General features: G+C 40.1%; 1 protein-coding gene across 1 annotated transcript in view; it reads right to left on the bottom strand.

The window, feature by feature from the left end:
- Positions 1–17,021: 17,021 nt before the first annotated feature.
- The window catches only part of LOC103612346 (pituitary tumor-transforming gene 1 protein-interacting protein), a gene marked incomplete at its 5' end in the record, with an annotated part of 23,974 nt that continues 18,291 nt past the window's right edge, over positions 17,022–22,704 (bottom strand). Inside the window, one exon of the mRNA XM_017729274.1 lies at positions 17,022–18,578. Within this exon, the coding sequence (XP_017584763.1) occupies positions 18,529–18,578 (50 nt within the window). The remainder of the gene's footprint in view (positions 18,579–22,704) is intronic.

Here is a 22,704-nt window from a genome sequence, read left to right as displayed (position 1 = left end):
GCCGTGGCTGACCGGGGGTTTGGCGGGGCAGGGAGGCCGCCCCCGGGGCCGGCGGCGGGTGGGGCACTCTGGCCCCGCTGCTGCGGTGGGGTGGGTGGGGACAGGGTACCTCGCTCGCCGAGAGCACCCGGCCCGTCAAGTTGAAACTTGGGGTCTCGTGCGTCTCCAGGCACAGCCAGATAATGTGCCTTCAAGTGCCTTAGCCTGCAACTTAATGAGTGTTGGGAGCTTTTGATCTTGTTAACTCAATTGAACCAACATTATTGAAAAATAAATCAGTTTAACCCAACAAAATGGATGGTCATGTCTAGTCTAAAGTATAAAGTAAGTACTTTTCGAGAACAGTATGTTAGGTAAGATTTTCAAGCCCAGGGTTTTGTGGTTCAAATTGTATTTTAATGCACGTTATCTGGTTAAAATGAACTTGAGTTTTAAGGAGGCTAGCTAACACAATTTACTGGGATTAGACGGTGTCTAAGCTCAGTTTTAGAAGCATATTTGTCTAGACAAGTGTTTAGGTGAGTTGTGTGCAAGCCATCTGCAACTCTGTGCTCTTGGATTGGGATTGAACCTTTCTATTACAGTACAGCAGGGATGGACAGTATGCAGCATCTTGAGGTGGAAGTCTATTGCAATTATCTATTTTAATCTACTATATGTACATGTATCTCTTGTGGCGTACAAGATAAAGGGAACTTGTCCTGCTATATAGCAGTACAGTAATGCCGGTAAAATGTCTTATGCATAACCCCTGAATGTACAGACAGCTTGATAAAAAGGTTTTTGGAAGTGTGAATCCTCTTGACCCTGCTAGCATCTTTGAAACAGGAGCTAAAATGGCATTTTCAGTGTTGGCTATGTCATGTCATGGAAGGAAATTGAGAAAGGGTGGAAACTGGAACATTGCAGAGAGGAGTGCAGGGAAAAGGAGGAAAAATAAAAATCAAGAAGAAACAGAAAAGGGCACTAGAAGGAAAAAGGGAGGGAGGACACAAGTACTTAAAGATGTTTAACTCAATCACTTCAAAGAAATTACATTTAAGTCCTTAATAATAGCTGATGGTTTGATCTTTGTCTGAATCTGACATTACTACCCCTGTTCCGAGTGGAGAGAAAAATGCCATCATCATAAATAAAATATTCTGGTCCAGGCGATGAAACTGAGTTTAGCATTTGAGCCTTTTGCATTTTCTGTGTGCACCATTCACTCCAGGTAGCTCTGCTGTGTGGCTGAGACATGTACCAACACTGGTATAATTCAGTCTGTGACTTGCTTTCAGCAGTTAGGGATATCATTTCTGAGAGCTTCTCAGGAACCTGTAATTAACCATGCTTAATTGATAGATGCTGTCTTACCTAGTGAATTAGCCTAGATCCTAGCACCTAGTGAATTTGGAATGATATTCCCTTTTTCTCCCTATTTCTCAGTGAACTATCACTTTATCGCTTGTGAAGGACAAGTCTCTGCCAGGCTACTGCAGTGGGTTCTGCTTTCTTTTACAGAAAAACAAGCAACCCAAAATTTCTGAGAAGCATCTGGCTTTGCAGCTGCTTGGGAATGATCTATGAGCATATGTCAGGATCTTTCAAATCAATGAAAATTTTGCCTAAATTAGACACCAGTGTGGTGCCAAGCGAGAGAAGCCTAGGTCTCGTCTTCTGAAAATTGTACAACCTCAGGATGCAGACATGTTACACAGATGTCTCCACCAGAGGAAGGACAAGCTTCCAGCTGTGCACAGATTCGCCAACTGCACCCTGCAATTTGTGTCATTCTTCCCACTGGGGTCTTTATTTGGCAGAAATATTTCTGTGAAAGTCCTTCTTTTTCCTCTCCCCAACCCAAACTTCTTCCATATCCAAGGGCAATAATTCATTGAAAATTCATTGAATTCAGGAATGTGGAATTACTTTTGTAGCTTTGATCAAGCTCATAAGCTGGTGGTTCTTATTTCTTATGTTTGTATTTCCACCACCCATCTCAGGAAACCCGTAAAGCAGAAGCAAGCAATTAGCAAACCACAGAGATAGCAGCTACTCTGATGATGATGTTTTGCTTCCTTCTAGGGACAGGATTTCAGCTCTGTTTTAAGTCTTGCAGTTTGTGGCATAAAAAAATTAACATGAAAAACATTCAGAATGATATTGTTATTTGCTACCTTCTTCCACAAACCTTTATCAAGTTAAAGCATGTTTGCATTTAATGGGGCATCTGTTTTATAAAAAGCCAGGCACATTATTTACAGCACCTTTTCTTACATCAACTCTCCAAAGAAACACCCTGAACGAAAACTGCTTGCAGTTACTTTATGACCCAAGCATCTCCTTGCCTAGCTTTGGTAAGAATTCACTACAAATCCTGGCCTCTGCTGCTGACACTGAGTCATGCTGAATCACTCTGCAAATATAAGTATTATCAAGTGCAGGAAAGATAGTTGCCAAGATATCACTTGCAAGTTGGACAAGAGCAAACATTCGCCTCAGTGTATCCTGCAAGCCAGGAGCCTCATCGTTTCAATGTTTCACGCTGAGGTGTGGGTTATTTCCAAGGAAGTGGAGAGAGCAGGGCTGGCAGTTTGTTCATTATTGTGTAAAAGAACATATTGTTTGGAGCTCCAAGCAGCGTGGTCATGGGCCTGGAGCACAGGGTGTGCCAGCAGTCCCCTTGCCGCAGATGGAGCAGCCACGGCTGCGCTATTCATTACTTGCAGGGTAAGATGAAACGACAGAAAAATAAATCCGTGATGCATGGTGCAGATGGTGGCTCAGTGTGTAACACAGATCGGTGCACTCTCCAGATCTCAGGGCATTTGCTGTTGATTTTATGGGGCAATTTTATGTGGTCTGAGCCCTCTCTCAACCCCAGTGTTTGCCATGTGTCCCCCCACCCCACCCCTGGCCCTGTAACACTTCTCCTTAGGGGCTCTTGAAAGGCAGTATACTTAAGTTACATTCCTGGGCCAAGTGTTTGAATTTCAGAAACCTTAGGAGCACATAAACAAGCAGTGTATGTTTGTGGAAGAGGTAGTTAATGCCATTGATTTGGAGTGTTATGTGGGCAGAGTAAGGCCTTGCATGAAGTGGTCTGCTGGAGGAAAGCAGTAACGCTCTCTAGGGAGATGGAATAGTCAGTGTAACTTCTCTGGGGACAGCACTGTCTTGTCAGGCCTTCTGCTGTCAGTATAAAGTAGATTTTCATAAATCTCCTTGGCTGGAGACGTTCTCCATTAGGCCAGTCTGCTCACCTTGAAAAGATCTCTCTGCTGCAGCATCTGGGACCTGAGTGCTTGGAGCTGTGTTGCTTGTTAACACACAGCAATCCTTTCATGACCCTGCGGTGATGAAGATGGATGTAAAGTCACATAACACACCCCCCCTCCTCTTCCCCCCTCCCCCAATCTCACTTTCACTTGTCCTCTAATAATACTCAATCCAAGATGACTATTATCTGAAGAGAAAGCCAGGCTCTGCTAACACAAATGGTGCCTTATCCTTAGGGACATGACCTTTAAGCTCTGCTAGCAAAATGCATTAGTGACAAAAATTAAACTTGGGCAATAGCAGAACAGTACCTGTGTAATCTGCATCCACATCATAACTTGTTCCTGCAAAAAGTTCTCAAAGCTGATGTATTTTATGTTGCTTTATTGGTGCTTGTCATTAAATCCCAGTTTTTATCAACCAGTGGAAATTTTCCCCTTGTTGATATTCCATGCATCCCTGCTGATGAATGGAGGGCAAACAGGCCCAGGTATTGCCTCTCCAGCCTGGCTGCTGTTGCCAAAGCCTGCTCTGTGGGGTAAGAAGGGATGAGTTAAGGTTCACACACATGGGTCCAAAGGCATAACAGGAAGAAAGTGTTTCTCCTGCTGCCTTATATCCGACTGCTGGTTAGAGGTGACCTGCTGAGCCACCCGTGGTTTTACACTCTAGTACCCTCTCGTGGTCACTTTATTTCATGTATTAACATATGGGGTGACTTGTTTTCGGTCTCATTCTTACTTTACACCATCGCATCAGGGGTGAAATGGCTGCAAGTGAAACACAACATCTTTAACCTTGATGTGTGTTGTTCCTGTCCCTGTTAGGCAGCTTCCTTGTGGTGTTTGTGAGCAGTTAATTTCCCACGAAGGTATGGATTCTTTTTGGTTTGGCCATGACACGAAGTTGTGGGTTAACCCCTGTAGGCAGCTGAGCACTGCACATCTGCTTACTCACATCCACAGAACAGAAAAGTAATAGCAAACACAAGAAAACTCATGAGTTGATAATTTTATAAGCAAAGAAGTGGAATGAGAAAGAAAACAAAAGATAAGTGATGCAAAGGCAATCACTTGCCACCTCCCACAGACAGAGAGATGCCCAGCCTGTTCCCGAGGCAAAAGACAGCCGTCCTACCCAAACACCACTCCTCTCCACTATATTGCTGAACATATTGTTATATGGCATGGAATATCGCTTTGGACAGTTTGGGCTGTATCTGCTTGTATCCCCTCCCTACCTCTTGTGCACCCCTGATCTATTCAGTGGTTGGGCAGCAGGAGAAACAGAGGCAGCCTTGATGCTGTACAAATGCTGCCTAGCAATAGCAAAAAGAGTCTATACAGCAGCATTGTTTTGGTCACAAATCCAAAACCCAGCATCGTACAAGCTGCCATGAAGAGAATTAACCCCATCCCAGCCAGACCTAGTGCACACAGATGGAGGAAAAATCACACTGAGGATACAGCATGCAGAGAAAACAAATCATGAATGACAATGTATCAGAAACCTACCTACTTCAAACTAACAAAGTAGCATAATTATTAATTATGACCTAAATCTTTTGCAATATATGCTTCTGTATAAATTGTGTCATGTCAGAGATTCTTCTGGGCAAGTATAGGTATGTTAGATTTGCAGGAATAAGCTGAGGTGCTTTCCAGTTTAAAATCACCTGGCTACCTAGCAACATAGTATTGATGCTGAATGTTGTTCCTGTGAAATACGTGGAAACGCCTTTGAATGAGCTCATTTGCTTATGCCATCTCGATAAAAGTCTAGTAAAAGGGAAAATGGGATTTAATATGTGGCCTCAACCACTGCGATTTTAGATCCCAATGTTTTGAAGTCAGAGAAATATTCAACAAATACTCATGAGGAAAATGATGCAAAATGAAACAGCAGGAGGGCTGAGGTTGATCCACTTAGATGCACTCAAAAAGCATATGTGAATCATGTCATTTTATCATAAACATTGAATAAAGGGTGTTTACTGTAACAACACAAGTTTTGTTTGCAGCAAAATCTCCTCAGCACTGTAGCATTATTAGTGCAACTCAAAGGTCTGTGCCTCTATGCATACAAAGCCCAACTGATTTGGGCTGGGAAAATATGATAACTGGCATACACAGCCTGGGGAAATTTCTCATGGGCAAGGGTCCTCTTGTAGATAACCCATGGTTTAGAAAACACATAGGCACACAAAGCCAGTTGTTTCTAGGTGTGAATATTTAAGCAACAGATGTAAAATTAAAAACCCATATACTAATATCTCTTGGAAACAAGCTTGAAATATTAACCCTACTTTATTTCTAAGATATCCCAACTTGTTCTTGTTCTGCTTTTGGATTTTTCTCCCCATTCCTTAAGTAGTTAAATCATTTGCAATGGCTATTAGAGAAGCATGCTGCAGAAGCAGCTGGAGTTCATTTACTCACATTTCTCTGTACCCTTTTGGACTGCTTGAATCTGTAGGACAGAGTATAATGAGAATGTTATCTCCCTGTGGAGAAAGAAACTCTCCCTCAAAAATAAAATTTTTGCAAGAATTACACATGAAAGGCTGCTTTGTCAAAATGGGGATCTGCCCTCTTAACATGAAAATCTAGATGGGCTTCAGGTATGCAGGAAAACATTGTTTGTTCTTTCTGCTCAGTTCTATCCCAAAATCAGCACCAAAGCCAGTTAAAAACAGTCCAGCCCACATGGTAGTCTGCTGAGCGAAGGTTTGAGAAACTGTACCTTACAGTTTTATTTAGTTCCTATCACTGTGGTAACGAAGTACTGCACAAATTAAGTGCCACAAATTCACAACAGAGTACTGTCTCTCACTACCAGCTTGCAATATAGTTGGTCTTCACAGAGTCAGCACAAATGAGTGCTCCTGATTTCTCAATCCAGGTCTTTCCTATGCTTTCCTACAGTGCAGCATAGGCTCTGTTTGCTGTTTAGGGAGCTTATATAGTGATAAGGAGCCTCAGAGAAGTGATATCTGTGCAAGTAATGCAGGTATGGTCTCTACACGAAATTGTTGCCATCAAAATTTACAATGGAGGAGTGTCACAGTAGATGTGACAGTTGAAGGATGGCAGTACCCATCATCTGCAAAATGAGTCAGAAGCACAAGAAACAGCAAATTAGCCACTATGGAGTATAACTCCCAGGAAATACTTGATTTTGAGAAAGATGAAAGAGAAGCTTTGTGTTTGTTTAAAGCCCTGCTTCCAGGAGTTAGGGGGAAAAGTATAGACATTTTAAGGAAAATTCAACTAAAGAAGAGCTGGAAACACTAATTAGAGGCAGGGGTTGGTGCCACCACAGAACTTAGGAAGTGCAAGGATTTATGTAATTAGGAGTTTTAAAAGGAAAGAAAAGGTGGGGGTGTTTAATGCAGCAGAAGGTGGAGAGGCAGCAGAAAGAAAAAGTGGGAAAGAGATACTCAGGATCATAAGCTGAAAAGATGACCTATAAAACAGATTTTGGAAGCAGGATAAAAAACCTTTGTCAAAACTGAAGGTTAGGAGCTTCTGGCAGCCAGCCTGTGAGATGAAGAGAATTTTAGTTGCATGGAGAAAGAGGAAAAGTCACTCTGCACAAGAAGGAGCTGCCAGATTTAAAGTGCCTGGACCTTTATGAAAATTAGATGTGACAATTTCCTCCATTTTTTTTTAAATAATATATGAAGTAAATGCTAAAAGGTGAGACCACCTCCAAAATTAGGAGGAGAAAAGCCCAGGTTATTGCAATAAATTTGTGATGGTCTCCAGGCACACCAACTAATTATGGCACTTGTGACAGTCTTGTCAGGACAGTGCTGTGAAAACTCGTGGTGGCTGACCTATAAGCCAGTGGCAACACAAATTTTAATGAAGTGTTGTTTCATACAAACTAGCAAGAAACCAGTCAGAGCAGAGAGCATCTGCATTAGATTTAGTGGCATCTTCCTTCAGCTCACTCCTGTAGGCTGTGCTGCCCAGAGTCCCTTTCATGCATTGCCTGGGCACTGTTTGACCAGTGCTGCACAGCAACAGCCCCCACTGGGACCCCATTGCCTCTTGAAAGGGTTGTTTGTAAAACATACAGCTGTCCAAAGGTGATGGAAAATGGAATCATGAGCAAACATTGTTGGAGCATGGTGCTAATGACACCAATGCCAAGGTGGGTTCGATCCCCACTCACTTAAGAGCTGGACTCGATGGTCCTTGTGGGTCCCTTCCAACTCAGAATATTCTGTTACCCTGATTCTGTGAGATGTGCTGGATGGAGGGAGTGCTCTCCAAGGACTGAGCAGTCTCTTTGAAACATGCATTTTTGAGGTGCCAGAGCTGGATGCAACGAGGCACAACAGAGAGGGATGGGTGAGAAGATGATGTGAAGAGGAAGGCAGTGGACTAGGACGATTCAGCTGGACACACAAGAGGAGTTAACAGAAGCAGGTTCAGATCTGAGCTGAAGGAAGTCAGTCTGACACAGAGAGAAAGACCTTTGAGTCATCCCTGCAAAGCTGGTAACCAGAACTGCACAGTGTCTTCAGAATTTCATGGTTAGAGGTCCTAGTATCCCACTGAACTCTCAAATTAATTATTGTTGTTGGTCTATATGTAACCACAGATTATTACAAGATAAATCTGCTTGCACCAGTAATTAATTGATCCCAAAACACATGCAATATTGCAACTAACTTTATTCAGAATTTATATCCTTTGATTACATATCTTACTGAGGATTTAAAGATCAGATTTAAAAACCCACAGATTTCAAGCCTGGGATACCCTCATGCCCACTCACCTCAAATTTGAAATTAAGTGCTTAACGCCTTTGTCTAATTGATGAAAATAAGAAGTTGATTCACAGTCCCATTTTTATTTCTAAGTTTATATAATAAAAATTTGCTCTTCACAAGCTATTCTAGCAGGACTTCATTTACTTGTACAGAAATTTCCAGAATATGCAGACTTTATGTTTCTGCTTTATAAGAAGAAACATATAAAATGTGGTAAAATGGACAGGACTTTCAGTGTGATTCAGTTTATTACAGTAAGAGGTTAAGAAGTAAGTAATCCCACATTACTTGCTAAAGTATTCATAATATTTCTGAAATTCCTCTTGCAGTTACAGTCATCCAGAATGGATGTGTCATTAAGATTTATAAAAAGTGGTATACAATATAAATAAGTGCATATACCCAGGGAAAAAGGTCCCTGAGGAGTGATTTGGAAGATAAATTCACTGCAAAGTAATTTTTTTCTGGTGGAAGTTTCACTTGACAGAGTCCCTGCTAAGAGAAATCTCTTGCAAAAAAATAAAAATACAGTGATACAGTCCTAAGGAAAGCCCTGATAATTCCAGCTTCCTGAGTTCACAAAACAAGGCTCTCATAATTGCACGTGGTGCTCCAGGCATCCCAAAGGAGGTGACACTAAGCCCTCATTCCTCCACACCGATTAAATGAAACAAAATCTCTACTGTGTTAGATCCATCTTTTCACCTAGTGCCTCCAGTTCATAGACAGCTACTTTGCTACAGAAGAGCCTTATGCTGTATGAAAATATTTCAGTCAATTTTCTCAGTTGTCGTTTGGAACACGAAGGGTAAAGGTGGAAAACCAGTAAATCAGAATAACTGATGCTGTCACAAAAAACTCCTTTTAATAAGAGCAACTGCAGAGAAAAGAGACTATCAAGCAGGAGAGAGGGGAGCGTATTCTGAATATTCTTCAGGGTAAAACAGATTAGGAGGTGTAGGACAGGGTCATTCAAGGAGCAGGCAGATATCCTCAGCTGCATCAGAATGAAGAAAGGAACTTCTCAGCAGTGATACGTACCTCTTGGGTAACCTCTTGCTATTTATTTACTGCATGACAGAGATACTCCTGGTGCTGTCTCTCTCTAGACTGTGGGTCATTTTGGACTTTCAAACCAGCAGTGTTTGTGCCCAACCATCACAATAAACCAGATCCTTCTGCAGTGTGCTCCAAGGCACAGCAACCACAGACCTCCTGCTGCTCTCAGAGGGTTCACTGGATTCTGCAGCTCCAGATACTGTCCAGAGATTAACATTTTCTGTCATTTAACCAAGTTTAGTGTTGGGTGGTGTCTAAACTTGGGGGTTTTTTATTGTTTACTAAAACCAGGATGATTCCACAGCATCACTCTATTTTTTTTCAACTTTTACACCAAGGATCAGAGGCTGGCCTTGGGAAGTGATAGCTGGTGACCTAGCAGGGCTTTCTGTGGTGCAGTGTTGTTCAAAGATTATCTATCTTTTCAAATAAACAACTCAGCTGCTGTGATTCATGGTCTGTGTTTGATGTCAACAAGAACATTGGCCCCAGTAATGACAAACAGCTCAGGCTGCTTCCAGCCTTCTGCCCAGCTGAGCAGCTTTCATGATGAGTAAATGAGCACAGTTTTGTATCATAGATCTTCAGAGAATAACTTGAAGAGAAGACTTGCTTTACTATGTGCAAAACGAATTAAAAAGATACCTGATACTTTGTTTTTTGCTGCAAGTCCCAGTTCCCAAGTTATGCTCCTTGCTTCTTCAGTATTCTCCTTCATTAAGTGTATTTTTGTCTGTCTTAATTTGGCTGAAGCCAGGTATCTGTATTTTACAATAAGAGTTCATCAGGTAAGGCAACTAGGGAATAAAAGGAAAAATATATTTTTAATCTATTTGGTGTACTGAAAAGAATGTCATGAAGGAAATTTGTAATAAAAGACAGTTTTATGGCTCCTTTTCTTGCTTCACAACGTGATCTAATTATGTACTCGTTCAAATGACAGTTCCCTTTTGATTCTCATTTAAGAGAAGTGCTAACCAGTGCAATGATCAAAACCAACACTGTAGAACAATTCCATCATATTCAGGATACAAGTCCATCACAGGACTGTCTGATCACCAGATTTGCTGGTGTCTAGCCTGAGGGCATTAAATACCTTCTCTGTCTGACACATTTATGTCTATTTGCAGAGTCTATCTATTCATGTTTTCCAAAGTTTAAAAATCTGTTCTTTTGAAAAGAAAAGTCTTGCCTCATGAATTTTCATTAAGCCAGCACCGTGCTTTTCTTCTACTGTCCAAGCACCCTGGTAGTGCAGCCAGGCCATGGGCAGGCAGCTGGAGCACCCCCTGCACGGCTGCAATCCAGCACTGGGACTCGTGTGCCTGCCCCAGGAGCAGCAAATAGAGGACACTGGCTCAAGGTTCATAGACAGCAAAACTCACCTTAGAGTGTAGGTGAGCAACAGGAGTTGAAGGGTTTCATTTATTTACCTCCCTACTCCCCCACTGGTTTCTGAACTCTATTCTCTGAGGGTGTTTGAGTTGCCAAATTCAGCAATATATGTCTGAAAACATCACTGACTTCTTGTACTCTACCAAATGAAAGCAAGGAGATTTCTATCTTCCTCTGTTTATATCTGATTCCTAATACAGTTTAACAAAGGATCTAGAAGCATTTTAAACGCCATGTGAATATGAGCCGAAATTCCTGTAATTCTTTGTGTTCTTTTTAATTCCAGTCTGAAAAGCTACACTGATAACATACTAAATAGATAACATTTTTAATTTATTCACTATATTCTGATGATTTTTCATGTAAGTAATTACATTAATAAACTCAGCATAGTCCTTTGAAGTTCAGTTTAGAAAGTACCATGTTATCTGCATGTAATAAACCTCGTGTATCTATCCTCCCTCTTCTACTATCATGTCTAGTGACTATTATTACAAGCTTTTTAAAATATTCCTCTGCTCAGTTTAATAGGGGTTTTTACAGTATCATTACACATTCTAATTGGGCGATTAGGGGTTTCATGCCACTAATCGAAATGCAGTGAGTGACTGAACTAGTGTAAATTATGTAAAAAGAAATGAGCCAAAAGGACAGTCCCAGTTTTACCTACACCGGGTAACAAAACCCAGAGTCAAGTGTCAGGCATGGCTGGCACTGCAGCCCAGAGCAGGTCAAAAATTAACCCATGGAAAAAGGGATTCTCCAAATTTCTCTGTGAAGATGGGTTTGTACCATCCCTCACTTTCAATTTTGAGGCCCAAACCCCCTTGTGCTAAAGGATTTACTGCATTCAACCATTTTATTGCCCATTTTGGAATATCTTCAGCATGGAGAGCTTTTGCTAACCATGATATCCTATGTTTGATGAGGAGGCTAGCTCAGCATTGGGATAATCTTGAATTCTCCTTTTTCACTTTCATGGCCCCACGTTAGAGCACTAAACAGCCTCTTCATCTGACATAGGGGCCCATATGAATGGTAAGCTCTAGGGGAGAACATTCACTATTTTTTTGTAATATCAAGCACATTACAATCTAATGAAGCCGGTGCTTCCGATATTCCTAGAACCTGGACGTTTAATAAAGAGAAGAGTCATCGTGGCTGAGGGGTTCTACCTTAGGAATATAGTCCTATGTTGATCTGTTTGTTATTAGAAACACAACTTTTTTTCATATTATTTTCCTCACATATGGGAATGGCAATTTTGATAACAGGGAAATTGGAGATGGGCTTGGATCCTGATTACCTCAGGATAATTTGGGTATTTCCCCCTTAGAAGTCATAGTCTATCTGATCCCACTGGCTCAAATTCAACCTACACCCAGTTGATTCACAGTCCTGTGAATCAACTTCATTTTGAGGACAGAGCTGAGCGCTGAAATGAAGTCTGTGTTTCAGCAGAAGCTACTCAGAGCATCAGCTAGTCATGACTTTAGCAACCCAGGACAGATGTTCAGTCTGTTTAAAAAGATAAAAAACCACTTTCTAAATGTTTTTATTCTTTTTTATTCAGGTATGAAGCTCCCTTGCAGCAGCAAGAGACACTCAGGAGGATGACATTTGGATCTTTGCAAAAATTCCATCAGACCAACATTTATCCTTGAGGGAAAACTTGGGGATATAACTGAGACCAGGAAGTCTAAAACCCAGCAAGAAGTTGTCCCTCCTAATCCACAGCATCTGATCTCCGCTGGTGAGTACTGAAGAACAGAAATGCTTTTCCAGACCACAAAATCTATCAGGAGCCCACTCTGCACATGGTATTGCATCTGTGGGGAGCCCTGAATGAGCCATCTCTTCACCAGCTTGCCCAGAAATGCAGCCATGACAAAATGGTGCCATGCAAATTCCACGTGCTTCCTCTTGCTTTGCAGCTGCAATGGAAGCAAGGCAGCCATACCAGCAACCATGTCCCAGGAATGAGCTGAGGCTGAGCCTTTGTCCTGCTCGCTCTGGCCGTGTGCTGTTCAAATAAAGCATTAAAGCATTGCTCTGGTCTGTTGCAACAAAGTCAGCTCTGCCACAAACCATCTTTTTAAAAATAAGCTACTCAGTGCTTGTAAAGAAAATTTATTAGGAGTCAAATGGATTTTCCCTGTGTGCTCACTATCACCTTCTTACAGCCCAGGAGGCAGGATTTCCCTTTGCAGATGCCATGCTGACATGGCATGTCATGACATTCCACAGCAGGCTCAATTGTCCAGTGCAACTGATCTGAATTCACACCATAGTGATCTAGGTTATTGCAATTTCAAGAACACATGTGAAGAAGAATGCAGCATTAAAGAAAGCAAGGTACTGCAATACAACAGGCAAAATTGTCATCTTGGAGATCACCACCTTGAAATGCTGCAAGCCCTCTTTTGCCAGGACTGAGAACTTAGGTTATCTGGTAACAAGAATTGTGACTTTCATAAAAAGGAAAAAAAATGAAACAAAGTAATGGGAGCTTAAAGGCCTCTCCTTGAGGGCAAGAGTGTGTGATTCCTGAATTGATGCATGGGAAATGAGTAACTAGGGCAGGTCTGCGAACACCAAGTGCCAGATACTATTTCAAGACAGGTGACCATTAGGGATATAGGAAAGGTTGCCCTTGGGATGCAAGTCAGAGAAGTATTGAGCTTAGTAACTGTGACAGAAACAGTGGTATGAAAATCCACATCAATTTGGGGTAATTAAACATTTCCTAATCCTTTTTGCCATGCTGCTACTTCACAACTCCTAGCAGAGATTGGACTGAAGGTCAAATTAAAAAGAATGAAAAACAACCACCAAGCCTCTGGACCAACTGTAAATATCTTTATCTTCTTCCTGCATCTTACTTCAGCATGTTAATACACAAACAGATTCAAGCTCACAGTGACTTTGCTTAGTCTATCACCCATTTATCTGCCATGCCATCACTTTACTCAAAGTGACAGCTCAAAAACTCTGCCCTCTATTACTTTTTCTTGTTTAAAAGCAATTGCTATATCAGCAAGAGAAAAGCCACTCCATTTGATTAATAATACATACTGATGGTCGAGACATCCAGTCAGAAAACTGATAAATTGTTAAGCTGCTGAAATCCACCTGCAAGTTTCTTTAGGCCTAGACTTAGCTTCTGACCTTCCTGCTTTGTGGAAGCTCACTTAAGACACCACTAAATATTTTCTCTGTAAACTGTGTAAGATAGGAAAAAGGAAAGTTTGTGATTTTCAGCCAGCCTTCCTATAAACAAACACTAAGCCTGGTTACTGATGCAGCAAGTGAATCAACCTGGGAATTTCTGATGTAGCAATACAGTGTAGTTGCATATTTTCATTTCTATTAAAGTTGACAGTACATATGAAAATACAAAAAAGCAAATTTCATCAAAGGTTTGCAAAGGAGAACACCATTTGTTGATCACTGCTCTAGTGTTTTCCCACTATTTGTTCCCTTTTGCCTCCCTTCACAACTCATAACTCTTCCAATTTGTGGATGGTTTGGCTCATTTACTGCTTGCACATATCCCAGCCTTCACCACTTCACCATGGCTTAAAACAGCAACAAGGAGTCAAACTGGAACAAAGAATTTTGTTCTCATCTCTGATATTTAACATCTCTTGTAGGAACTCAGCATCAGAAAAGAAAGCAGAGATTGTTTTTCTTGATAACTAAGGAGTGTTGTTGAGGACAAACACACTTGAACTCACACAAAACCAGAGACACATGACAAGACCCAGCCAGCAGCTGATGCCAAGTTGACAAGATAAAACTCTGGGCTTGAGAGCCAATGTACACTTCTACACATTTAAACATTTGATCCTCTCATGCCAAGTCAAAAGCCATAATGATGCCACAATAAAGACTAAATGTATTTGCTCAGCCAGATATTGAGTATAAACCATGTGAAGCCATTAAAATAAAAAAAGGTTTCCAATGTTGTTTGAAGGTAGAAGAATCATGACCCTTTTTTTAAAGTTTGTGCAAAAAAGCATTTGAGGAATGGTCTCAGAGGATTCTGTCAAGTGCCACCAAGCAGAAACACAGCTTTAAGAATACTCTTGAGATATTTATACTTCAGTCCTGACATGCCACTTTCTACATACTTTGACAAGTTCCTTCCTCTCTGCCCTTCAAGTGGCTGTTCTAGCACCCACAGAAAGGATACATCAATCAACAGCAAGCTTGGCCCTGCTGCTTTTGGAAAGATGAGAGAGAGCCTGTGTGAGCCTTGAAAAGCTTCCACCCATGTAACCTCCTCAACTCATGCTTTGAAGCACAGGCAGTCAGAGATGCTGGCTGATTAGAACCCCAAAACCAAAGGTGATAAAGCCCAGATTCAGACAGGAACTGTGGGCACAGCCACATGCAATTGCTGCCCACTTCACTGTCTCCCCAGACTATTGACTTCCCCACTCCCCATCATTTCTTCTCAAAGTGTCTTTCATCCTCTCTGTTCCCGTTTGGCCCCTGACACTCAGAAAGACTGCAAGAAAAGCATCCTAGCTGTTTCTGTCCCACTTCTCTCTGGACCAGCTCAAATCTAGGGAACTGCATGTTCAGCAGCTTGGCTGGTGCATCCTAGGGTTGCAAGCCACCAGCACACAGCCCAGAGCCACTCCTCGTGCACCTGCTTGGCGTAACAAGAAGCGTTGAAAGGATACATGGTGAAATCTATGTATGGCAGTCTGAAACAGATACCCTAAGAAAAAAAAATTTACCATTTTCCAAAATTACTTTTGTACATCTACTTAATAATCAAATAACAATTAAAAAAGACATGGTAAAGACAACTAAATGGAGTCATCATCAAATCCAAGATTTCTGAAGCGACAAAAATGTTCCTGCATTAAGACAAATTAAAACAGTATGCTTCAATCTACTAAAATTTTCTTTACTTATAGAAATTACACCCAGCAATATAACTCTTATTAAACCTGTCCCACTTGAGTTTTGAGTATTGGGGGCTCTATTCTGCAGAAAGATAAACACAAATTTTAATTTTTCGCTTCCCAGACTTCTGCTCTTTTCAGAAAGCAATACCTTCACTACTAAAATTAACAAGCAATAACCACTAAAAGTGCAAAAACAGAGGAAAGGGAATAGTTTGTGAATGAAGGGGCAATCAGAAAAACATGATAAATAGAGATACAGCTCTAAGGCCTAGGTTATGCCGTTACTTTTATTCTGTTATTATGTTGCATACCTTTTCTTTGTTGAAAAAGTGTGGAGGAGGGGAAGCTCACAGTGAAGATGATATATGCCTTTGTTCATACACCTGAGAAACAAAGATACAATGATACCTCTTTCTACAGCTGTATTCCCAATTACTTGTGGCTACACTGAAATACAAAGGCAAGCAACACTTCTAGTGGTAAGCCAACATAAGAAATAGTGACATACAGAAAAGCAGAGAGGGTAATTAATATATTGAAATAAGGGTATTTTCCATCCAATTATTTGCTCCAATGAACACAGAAAAGAAAGGTTAAATAATCTGAAAAGTCTGGGGATTTTGTGAGGATTTTTTGCATTTTCTATTAAGCTCTAAGGCTGGTGTCCACAGGAGTCTCATTAAATAGTCTTAAACTGTGTAAGCAAAAATATACCATATTAGATGTCCAGGTTAACATTTTGTATAAGCTACAGACTAAAGTTAAGGCTTAATATAGGGTAAATTTGACCACAGTCGTTACCTTTTTATATCCACAACTGCAACTTAAGAATGTTAATTCTCCTGTTCCCTTTTCTCAAAATATTTTGGTTCTCTAAATACTTTACCATCTTTGAAATGGTAAGAAAGGTTGTCCCTCCTCCCCTTTTTGATAGAATATATGACAGCCCTTCATACATTGTAGCTGGGGCTGAAGAAAAATGCTTTTCTATTAAGTCAGGAATGTCACTACTTGGGTCACGAGACAGCAGGCAGACCTTCATCATATTTGCAAAAGTTATCTCCAGGGAAAACCACCAGCATGTTCCATTTCCACACTATCAACTCACTCTTATCACAGACCATCATTCTTCTAAGACAGGCATTTGAATAATACTTCAGATTTGACAACAGCTGACAGACAAACACAAAATTAAACACAGTGCCTACGAATAAAGTGCTAAATATGAGTTAAGGAAAAAAGGAAAAAGAAAAAACAGACCAATATTTCATTAACACTAATTACAATACAGATTCAGAAAGTGGGAACCTATTTCTAATATAAACTCTGTACAGAGAAAGTTTGCAGAGGGGTAAAGCCAGTGAAAGAACACTGTAACAAACCAGTGGTAAGTGATATTTACTAAGCCTTAGTAGAGGCAGGTTCTTTGACATTGCAAGGAATGGCAATTTGCATCCTCACCCACAGGCATAATCTAATTCCTGTCACAGACTACCAGCAAAAACACATCTTTTTCCTTCTCCCAAAGTCATACTGGGTAACTTCTTTGAAACCAAGCTAATTTAAAATGGTATGGAACAACAGAAGTACACAGAATCATATTCAAGATGTTAAAAGAGTTTATTTTAGGAACGTGGACAAAAAATAACACAAACACCTTCAATACTGTACATTTGTTTAACAGATAATAAACAGCAAGGGAGGTGATTTAAAGTGTACAGAATAAATGGGAATGTACAATTAGACTGGGGGCACAGAGGAGCTCTTTGCTTGTCACATACTTGTAAGCTACTAAAAGTGCTCAAGGAAACACCTCTATGAAAAGAAAGACTGGAAGTAAATCACATTACGGAAATATCAAAAGAACAATAAAAGCTTAAAAAAAATACTGCCTTCTTACTGTATTGGGTCTGGCAGGGACTGAGGTAACTTTCTTCATAGCAGCCCTTACAGTGCTGCTTTGCTTTGGATTTGTGGCAGGAACAGTGCTGGTAACACACCAGTGCTTTGGTTTTTGCTGAGCATTGCTTGCACAGCATCAAGGTTTCATTTTTCCCCCACTCTACCTGCTCCAGTAAGTAGGCCAGGGATGAGCAAGAAGCTGGGAGAGGACACGGTTGGGACAGCTGGCCAAAACTGACCCAAACTGACCCTACTGCAGGCTCACCAAGAAAAATGGAGGGGAGGCTGGGCAGAGGTCTGCTTCTGGGAGGTGGCAATTGCCTTTGCAGAGTTTGTTCCCACTACTCTCTCTCACTTACCGCGCCTTTATCTCAACCCTTTGCTGTTCCCATTCCCTCCCGCATCCTCCCAAGGGAGGGAGGAAGCAGCTGGGCAGTGCTTAAGCTGCTGGCCAGGGTCAGCCCTGGTAAACTGCAGAATATGGGCAACTTAATACTTTTTTTCCAATATACATTAAGTTTGCAGAATAAAGTGTTCACACAGACTAATGTTTCTTAAATTTAGGAACACATAACTATGTTTGTTTCAAGAATGACCTTCTTCCAATTTTGCTAACTGGTTTCTCTTTCACATCAGTGCCATATCCAAAGTACTTACGAACATTCCCACAACTGAATTTAATTATTCAAAGACAAATATGCTCCTGTCAATCCTTACACATTACACTCTTGGAAGATCTTTTTCCAGGCAAAAAACCCTCCACCCACAAGAATGGGCATGATGTATTTTTCATCAACTATTTCTGCTATGTGGAGCTGTGCTTCCATGTTGCTTTTTATTAGATATATATATATATAATCTCTTTATTTAGGAACATGAGAACAACTGCTTTAAGTGGCAGTTAAGACTGAACTGAAACACATTATTGTGACTATTAACCATCTAAATCAAGTAAGAAAATATAGATTTAAGAGCAGGAAAGATAACCAACATAAACTTCAGTAAACATTTATAAAAAATTAGTTCTATACAGGTAGAAGTTAGAAACGTGTTATTTCAGAAAGTCTTCAGCTGCTTCTAGTTTTACAACCAGGAAAAAAAAAAACTTTGGAGACAAAAAAAATCAAAAGTGAAAGAACACAAAGGGCAAATGAAAACAGTCTTCCTGGATTCTGGAGTTACAGCTCTTGTGAAAGGTGCTCATTTTCATTCATTCTCAAATCTGCTGTAGGGGTTATCAGAATCCTGAAGAAGACCTGTAAAACCAAATGGGACAATATTTATCATTTTTTTACTACAGAGAAACTTTTGAGTTGCTGACTTCACTAAAATAGGAACTGCATGTAACAAATCCAAAAGGCAATTCTTGTAACAGTTGATCTATTACCTTAATACACAAGTATTACAATAAATTGAAAGTGTTCCTAAGCACTCTTACTTCTCAGACTATAATAATGCATAAGTATTTAATGATTTAGCAGGGAGAGAACATTTGTCTATGAAAAATTACTATGGAAAAAGCATTTCTCATTTGTGAGGTATATTCCAAAAAATGCACTTGTGAGAATCAAGTGGACAAAAACCTAAGCATAGAGATGTCTCAAGAAGAACAGATTCTGAGCAGCCAGTTTATAAATGCAAGTGACTATAAGATCACCATCCTTTTAAAATGTAAGATGCTGCTACTTTGACTTAGTTCTACTTCAGTTATACTCAACCATCTGTCACATTCAGCCACTTACAGCTTTTCTGCAACAGGACAATAACCTCTAAGAAGAAATGAAGATCACTTCTTACATGCACTAAAACCTCCAGGGACCAGAACAAGAGCATCACTTAATCCAAGTTGCAGTATGTTTCCATCACAAAGATTCTTAATGACTTTATACTAGAATACTGTCACAGAAAGCACTGCAAAGCCATCCAATTATGATGAGTGCCTGGATATGCAGAGCATCCTCTGTGAGGGTTAGCCAAGCAATCACGGTTACACACAGTCATTATTTCAGAGAGACTTTTAAACCACACTTAAACCTGAGGTAGGCAGAAGACTGAAAATAAAGGACTCCTGTAAGAGTCCAGAGGCTGACCTTCTGGTGTGAAAGGAAAGGCCACTATTGCTATCTTTTCTGCCAAGATTTTTACAGTGCTGTATGACAAGGACTCCTCTCTAGCTCATTTGTCTAGGCATGGAAACAGAAGACAGTGCAGCTGAGCAACCCCAAATCACAAATGTTCAGATACACAATAGTGAAAAAAAATTTTTTCTAGTCACTGCCAAACCTTGTAAGAACTCCCCTCAGTCCTTTTCACACCATACCTGCTTTCCATGTGTGCCTGCACACAGATATTGAACATTCATTGTTTTATCTGAAAGTCAAAACCTAATGGTGTTGTAGGCGGACTACACTTTTTCCTACCTTGTGCAGTTGGTGAGCTTCATTTGAACTGCCAGGTTATTTTAAGATGTCAATCAAGCAGCACAACTGCTCAGTGCTGATTACTGTATCAGTTACTGCAACTAACTACCTGATAGGGAACAGTAAATACTTGGAATAAGAAATAAGTATAAAAAGTCCTATAATCACTCAAATAAACAAGATTACCAGCAGTCAACTCGTAAAATGTTAGTATCAAAGCTAGTCCTCATATATAATGACCCTTACTTGTCCAAGGAGGAAGCCAGTCACATTTATAAAGCTTCAGCCAGGTAACATGACATACAGTCTATTCACCTGATATAGGTGAATAGAGGTATCAGAGGTACTATCCCTTTCTGTAATTGTTTTTGAAAAAATAAAAATTTAAGCATTTGTGTAGTAAGAATACGCTTAGATGCATAATTGTCAAAAATAATCTACAATATTTTCAGATTTTGAAATTTTTATATTTTTAAACTTTTAGAAAGTGGTTACTTCTCAAATTTTAATCTTACCTTTCATGCATTTAAACAAAGAGCTGTGATGTCCACTAAGTCTATTCTAGCTGTCAAGTAAGCTAATACACAATAAAAAAAACCCTGTTATCCTTGGCCTGCCATTCAACCTTTAGTGCCTTCAGGTAACATTCCTGCATTAATTTAACCCCAACTCAAAGATAGAAGAAACATGTATTTTACTCCCAGAGCATCACCACCCCCTCTTCCTTCCTCCAGACTTGTTAATACTTTGGCAGTTAGGCTATATGGATCCTAGTATGGTTAGCTACCTGAAACACAACTGAGTAGTCCAATTTAAAAAAAAAATTGCAGTACTTCTGTATTTCACCCCTTTGAAATACAAAACACATTTACACAACATTTACAGAAAATCAGCATCAACAGTAGAAATTACCATTATTATTACAATTGCCATTGCATAAACTCCTGGCACTCATAAAGTTCCATTTACAAATAAACGCACCTAACTTCAAAAAGCTTTCCACAAAGTAGCAAGAAGTGGTACCAGATTCCCTGACAAAATGAACATAGCCTGCAGACTTTTCTCTATAGTCTGGCAAGTGCTTATTGCATTTTTTTGGTATTTCATTCAGGACACATACTCAACACTTCACAGGTCTGAAAGTAGCACAGTAAAACACTAGATACTGTTCTTTACAGCTTGAACAGCTGAAATGCAATGGAAAAGATTGTCCACATACAGTAGTGCCAGTTTCAAATTAACCAGAGGATTGTGTAAGAGTCCTGATAAACCTTTCCTATACCATTCTGAGGAGTGAATATACTTTTCTCTTCCCCTACCCCAAAACACTCAGATAAAAGCCATTTTGGAAACTAATTCTCGTATTTCAAGTGAATGTGTCACTTTTACTCCTCACTGCAAATGCCATTCCCACTTTGGGAAGCACTTGCTTTAATTTCACTGAATTATGTTTAGGAGTGAACAGATATAATCACCACCAACCAGGCATTAGTATGCCTAACTTGAAGTACTCTCAACTGCTTCATCACAGAATACTGGAACTAAATGGGCTTTAAGAACTATGGGTCAATCCAGCGCGAACACTATTGGTTCTGACTTCAGAAATTGATCTCCCAGAAAAATGGACTCCAAGAGAAATGGCAAGCCCTCCTTCCAAATGAAGATAACCAGGGGTTACAATACCTGATACACTTTGCTTTCAGCCTTGCTCTTGAAACTCCATCCAGAGTTTAAATTTCTTTTATCCTCAGCATTTTAAGTATGTCATACAATTACATTAAGTAAGAGGAGTGAGACAGCAGCTCATCACTTGCAACAACTCTTTCTGAAGAAGCATCAGGCTCAAGTAAATGGACAAAAACTATTTGGAGAGACATACAAAAAAAAAGGGGCATGACAAAAAGCTTCTGTCAGCTGCCACAGCTGCTCTGCCAGTGCCACTCCAAGGAACTGGCAGCCCATGCTAATGGGGCAGCATGTCTGGTTCAGCTGAAGCTCCTGTCCTGCCTTGAACCAGACAGGAGTTGCCTCTCAACGGTTTCCTGTCTGACATGAGAGCCACTACCCAAGCTGTCATTTACCCTCAGGGGTTCAGAGAAACCAGATGTTTGTATCTTCAGGAGCCTTGTTTGCAATCAAGTCCATTACATATTACTGGTCAACTTGAATATTGACACACAGGTCACTTAAAAGTTCTTCTATTTATCCTCATTTTGAGGTTAGTGTTTGACCTACTTAGCAGTATCTAAGAAACACACAAAAATTTGGAAGGTATAGTAGTCAAGTATCTTTCATTAGCTTGTACGAAATAATGAGGCATCTTATTAAATATGAAATGACAAAGCAATGGTCAAAAGAAATTAATACCTCTTTCCAGCATATTGATTTATATTGTATACCATCTAACTATGCAGGTCCCCAGTCATTGAGATCTAAATCTCATCATGTATCAACACGGCCCAAAACAAGAATTAACCAGTGAAATACTAACAAGAGACTGTGTATGGCTGAAAAAAACCCCCAACCTAGTTTGCTGCATGTTTTCACCCCTTATTAAACTTTTCCTCCTTATTTTTAGCCCCCCCAGATTAACAACTATATTCTTAAAAAACAAACTAAATAGCTTTCAGTGTTTGGCAATGCAAGGTTCTCCTGCCCTGCATTCAGAACACTAAAGAAGGTCAAGGCAAAGTATCTACCTTGAACAGAAGAAACATTTACTGTGGTAACTATTGAATATAAAAATCAATGTCTCACACAAAATAAACGAGATAGGATTGCATATTAAAATAGCTGATCAAAACCTTTGCAGAACTAAAGCAATGAAATGGCAATCATTTTGCAAAAATTAAATGAAAAAAATCCTGCCACTAATACTAGGCAAAATCCTGAAATAAATAAATAATAAACCAGCTTCTCACTAATGCTATACTGAACACACAATAGAAGCAAATGCAGCAGG

Source organism: Corvus brachyrhynchos, unplaced genomic scaffold, assembly GCF_000691975.1.
Source record: "Corvus brachyrhynchos isolate BGI_N302 unplaced genomic scaffold, ASM69197v1 scaffold142, whole genome shotgun sequence".
NCBI lineage: Eukaryota > Metazoa > Chordata > Aves > Passeriformes > Corvidae > Corvus > Corvus brachyrhynchos.
This window is presented reverse-complemented; position numbering and strand designations above follow the sequence as displayed.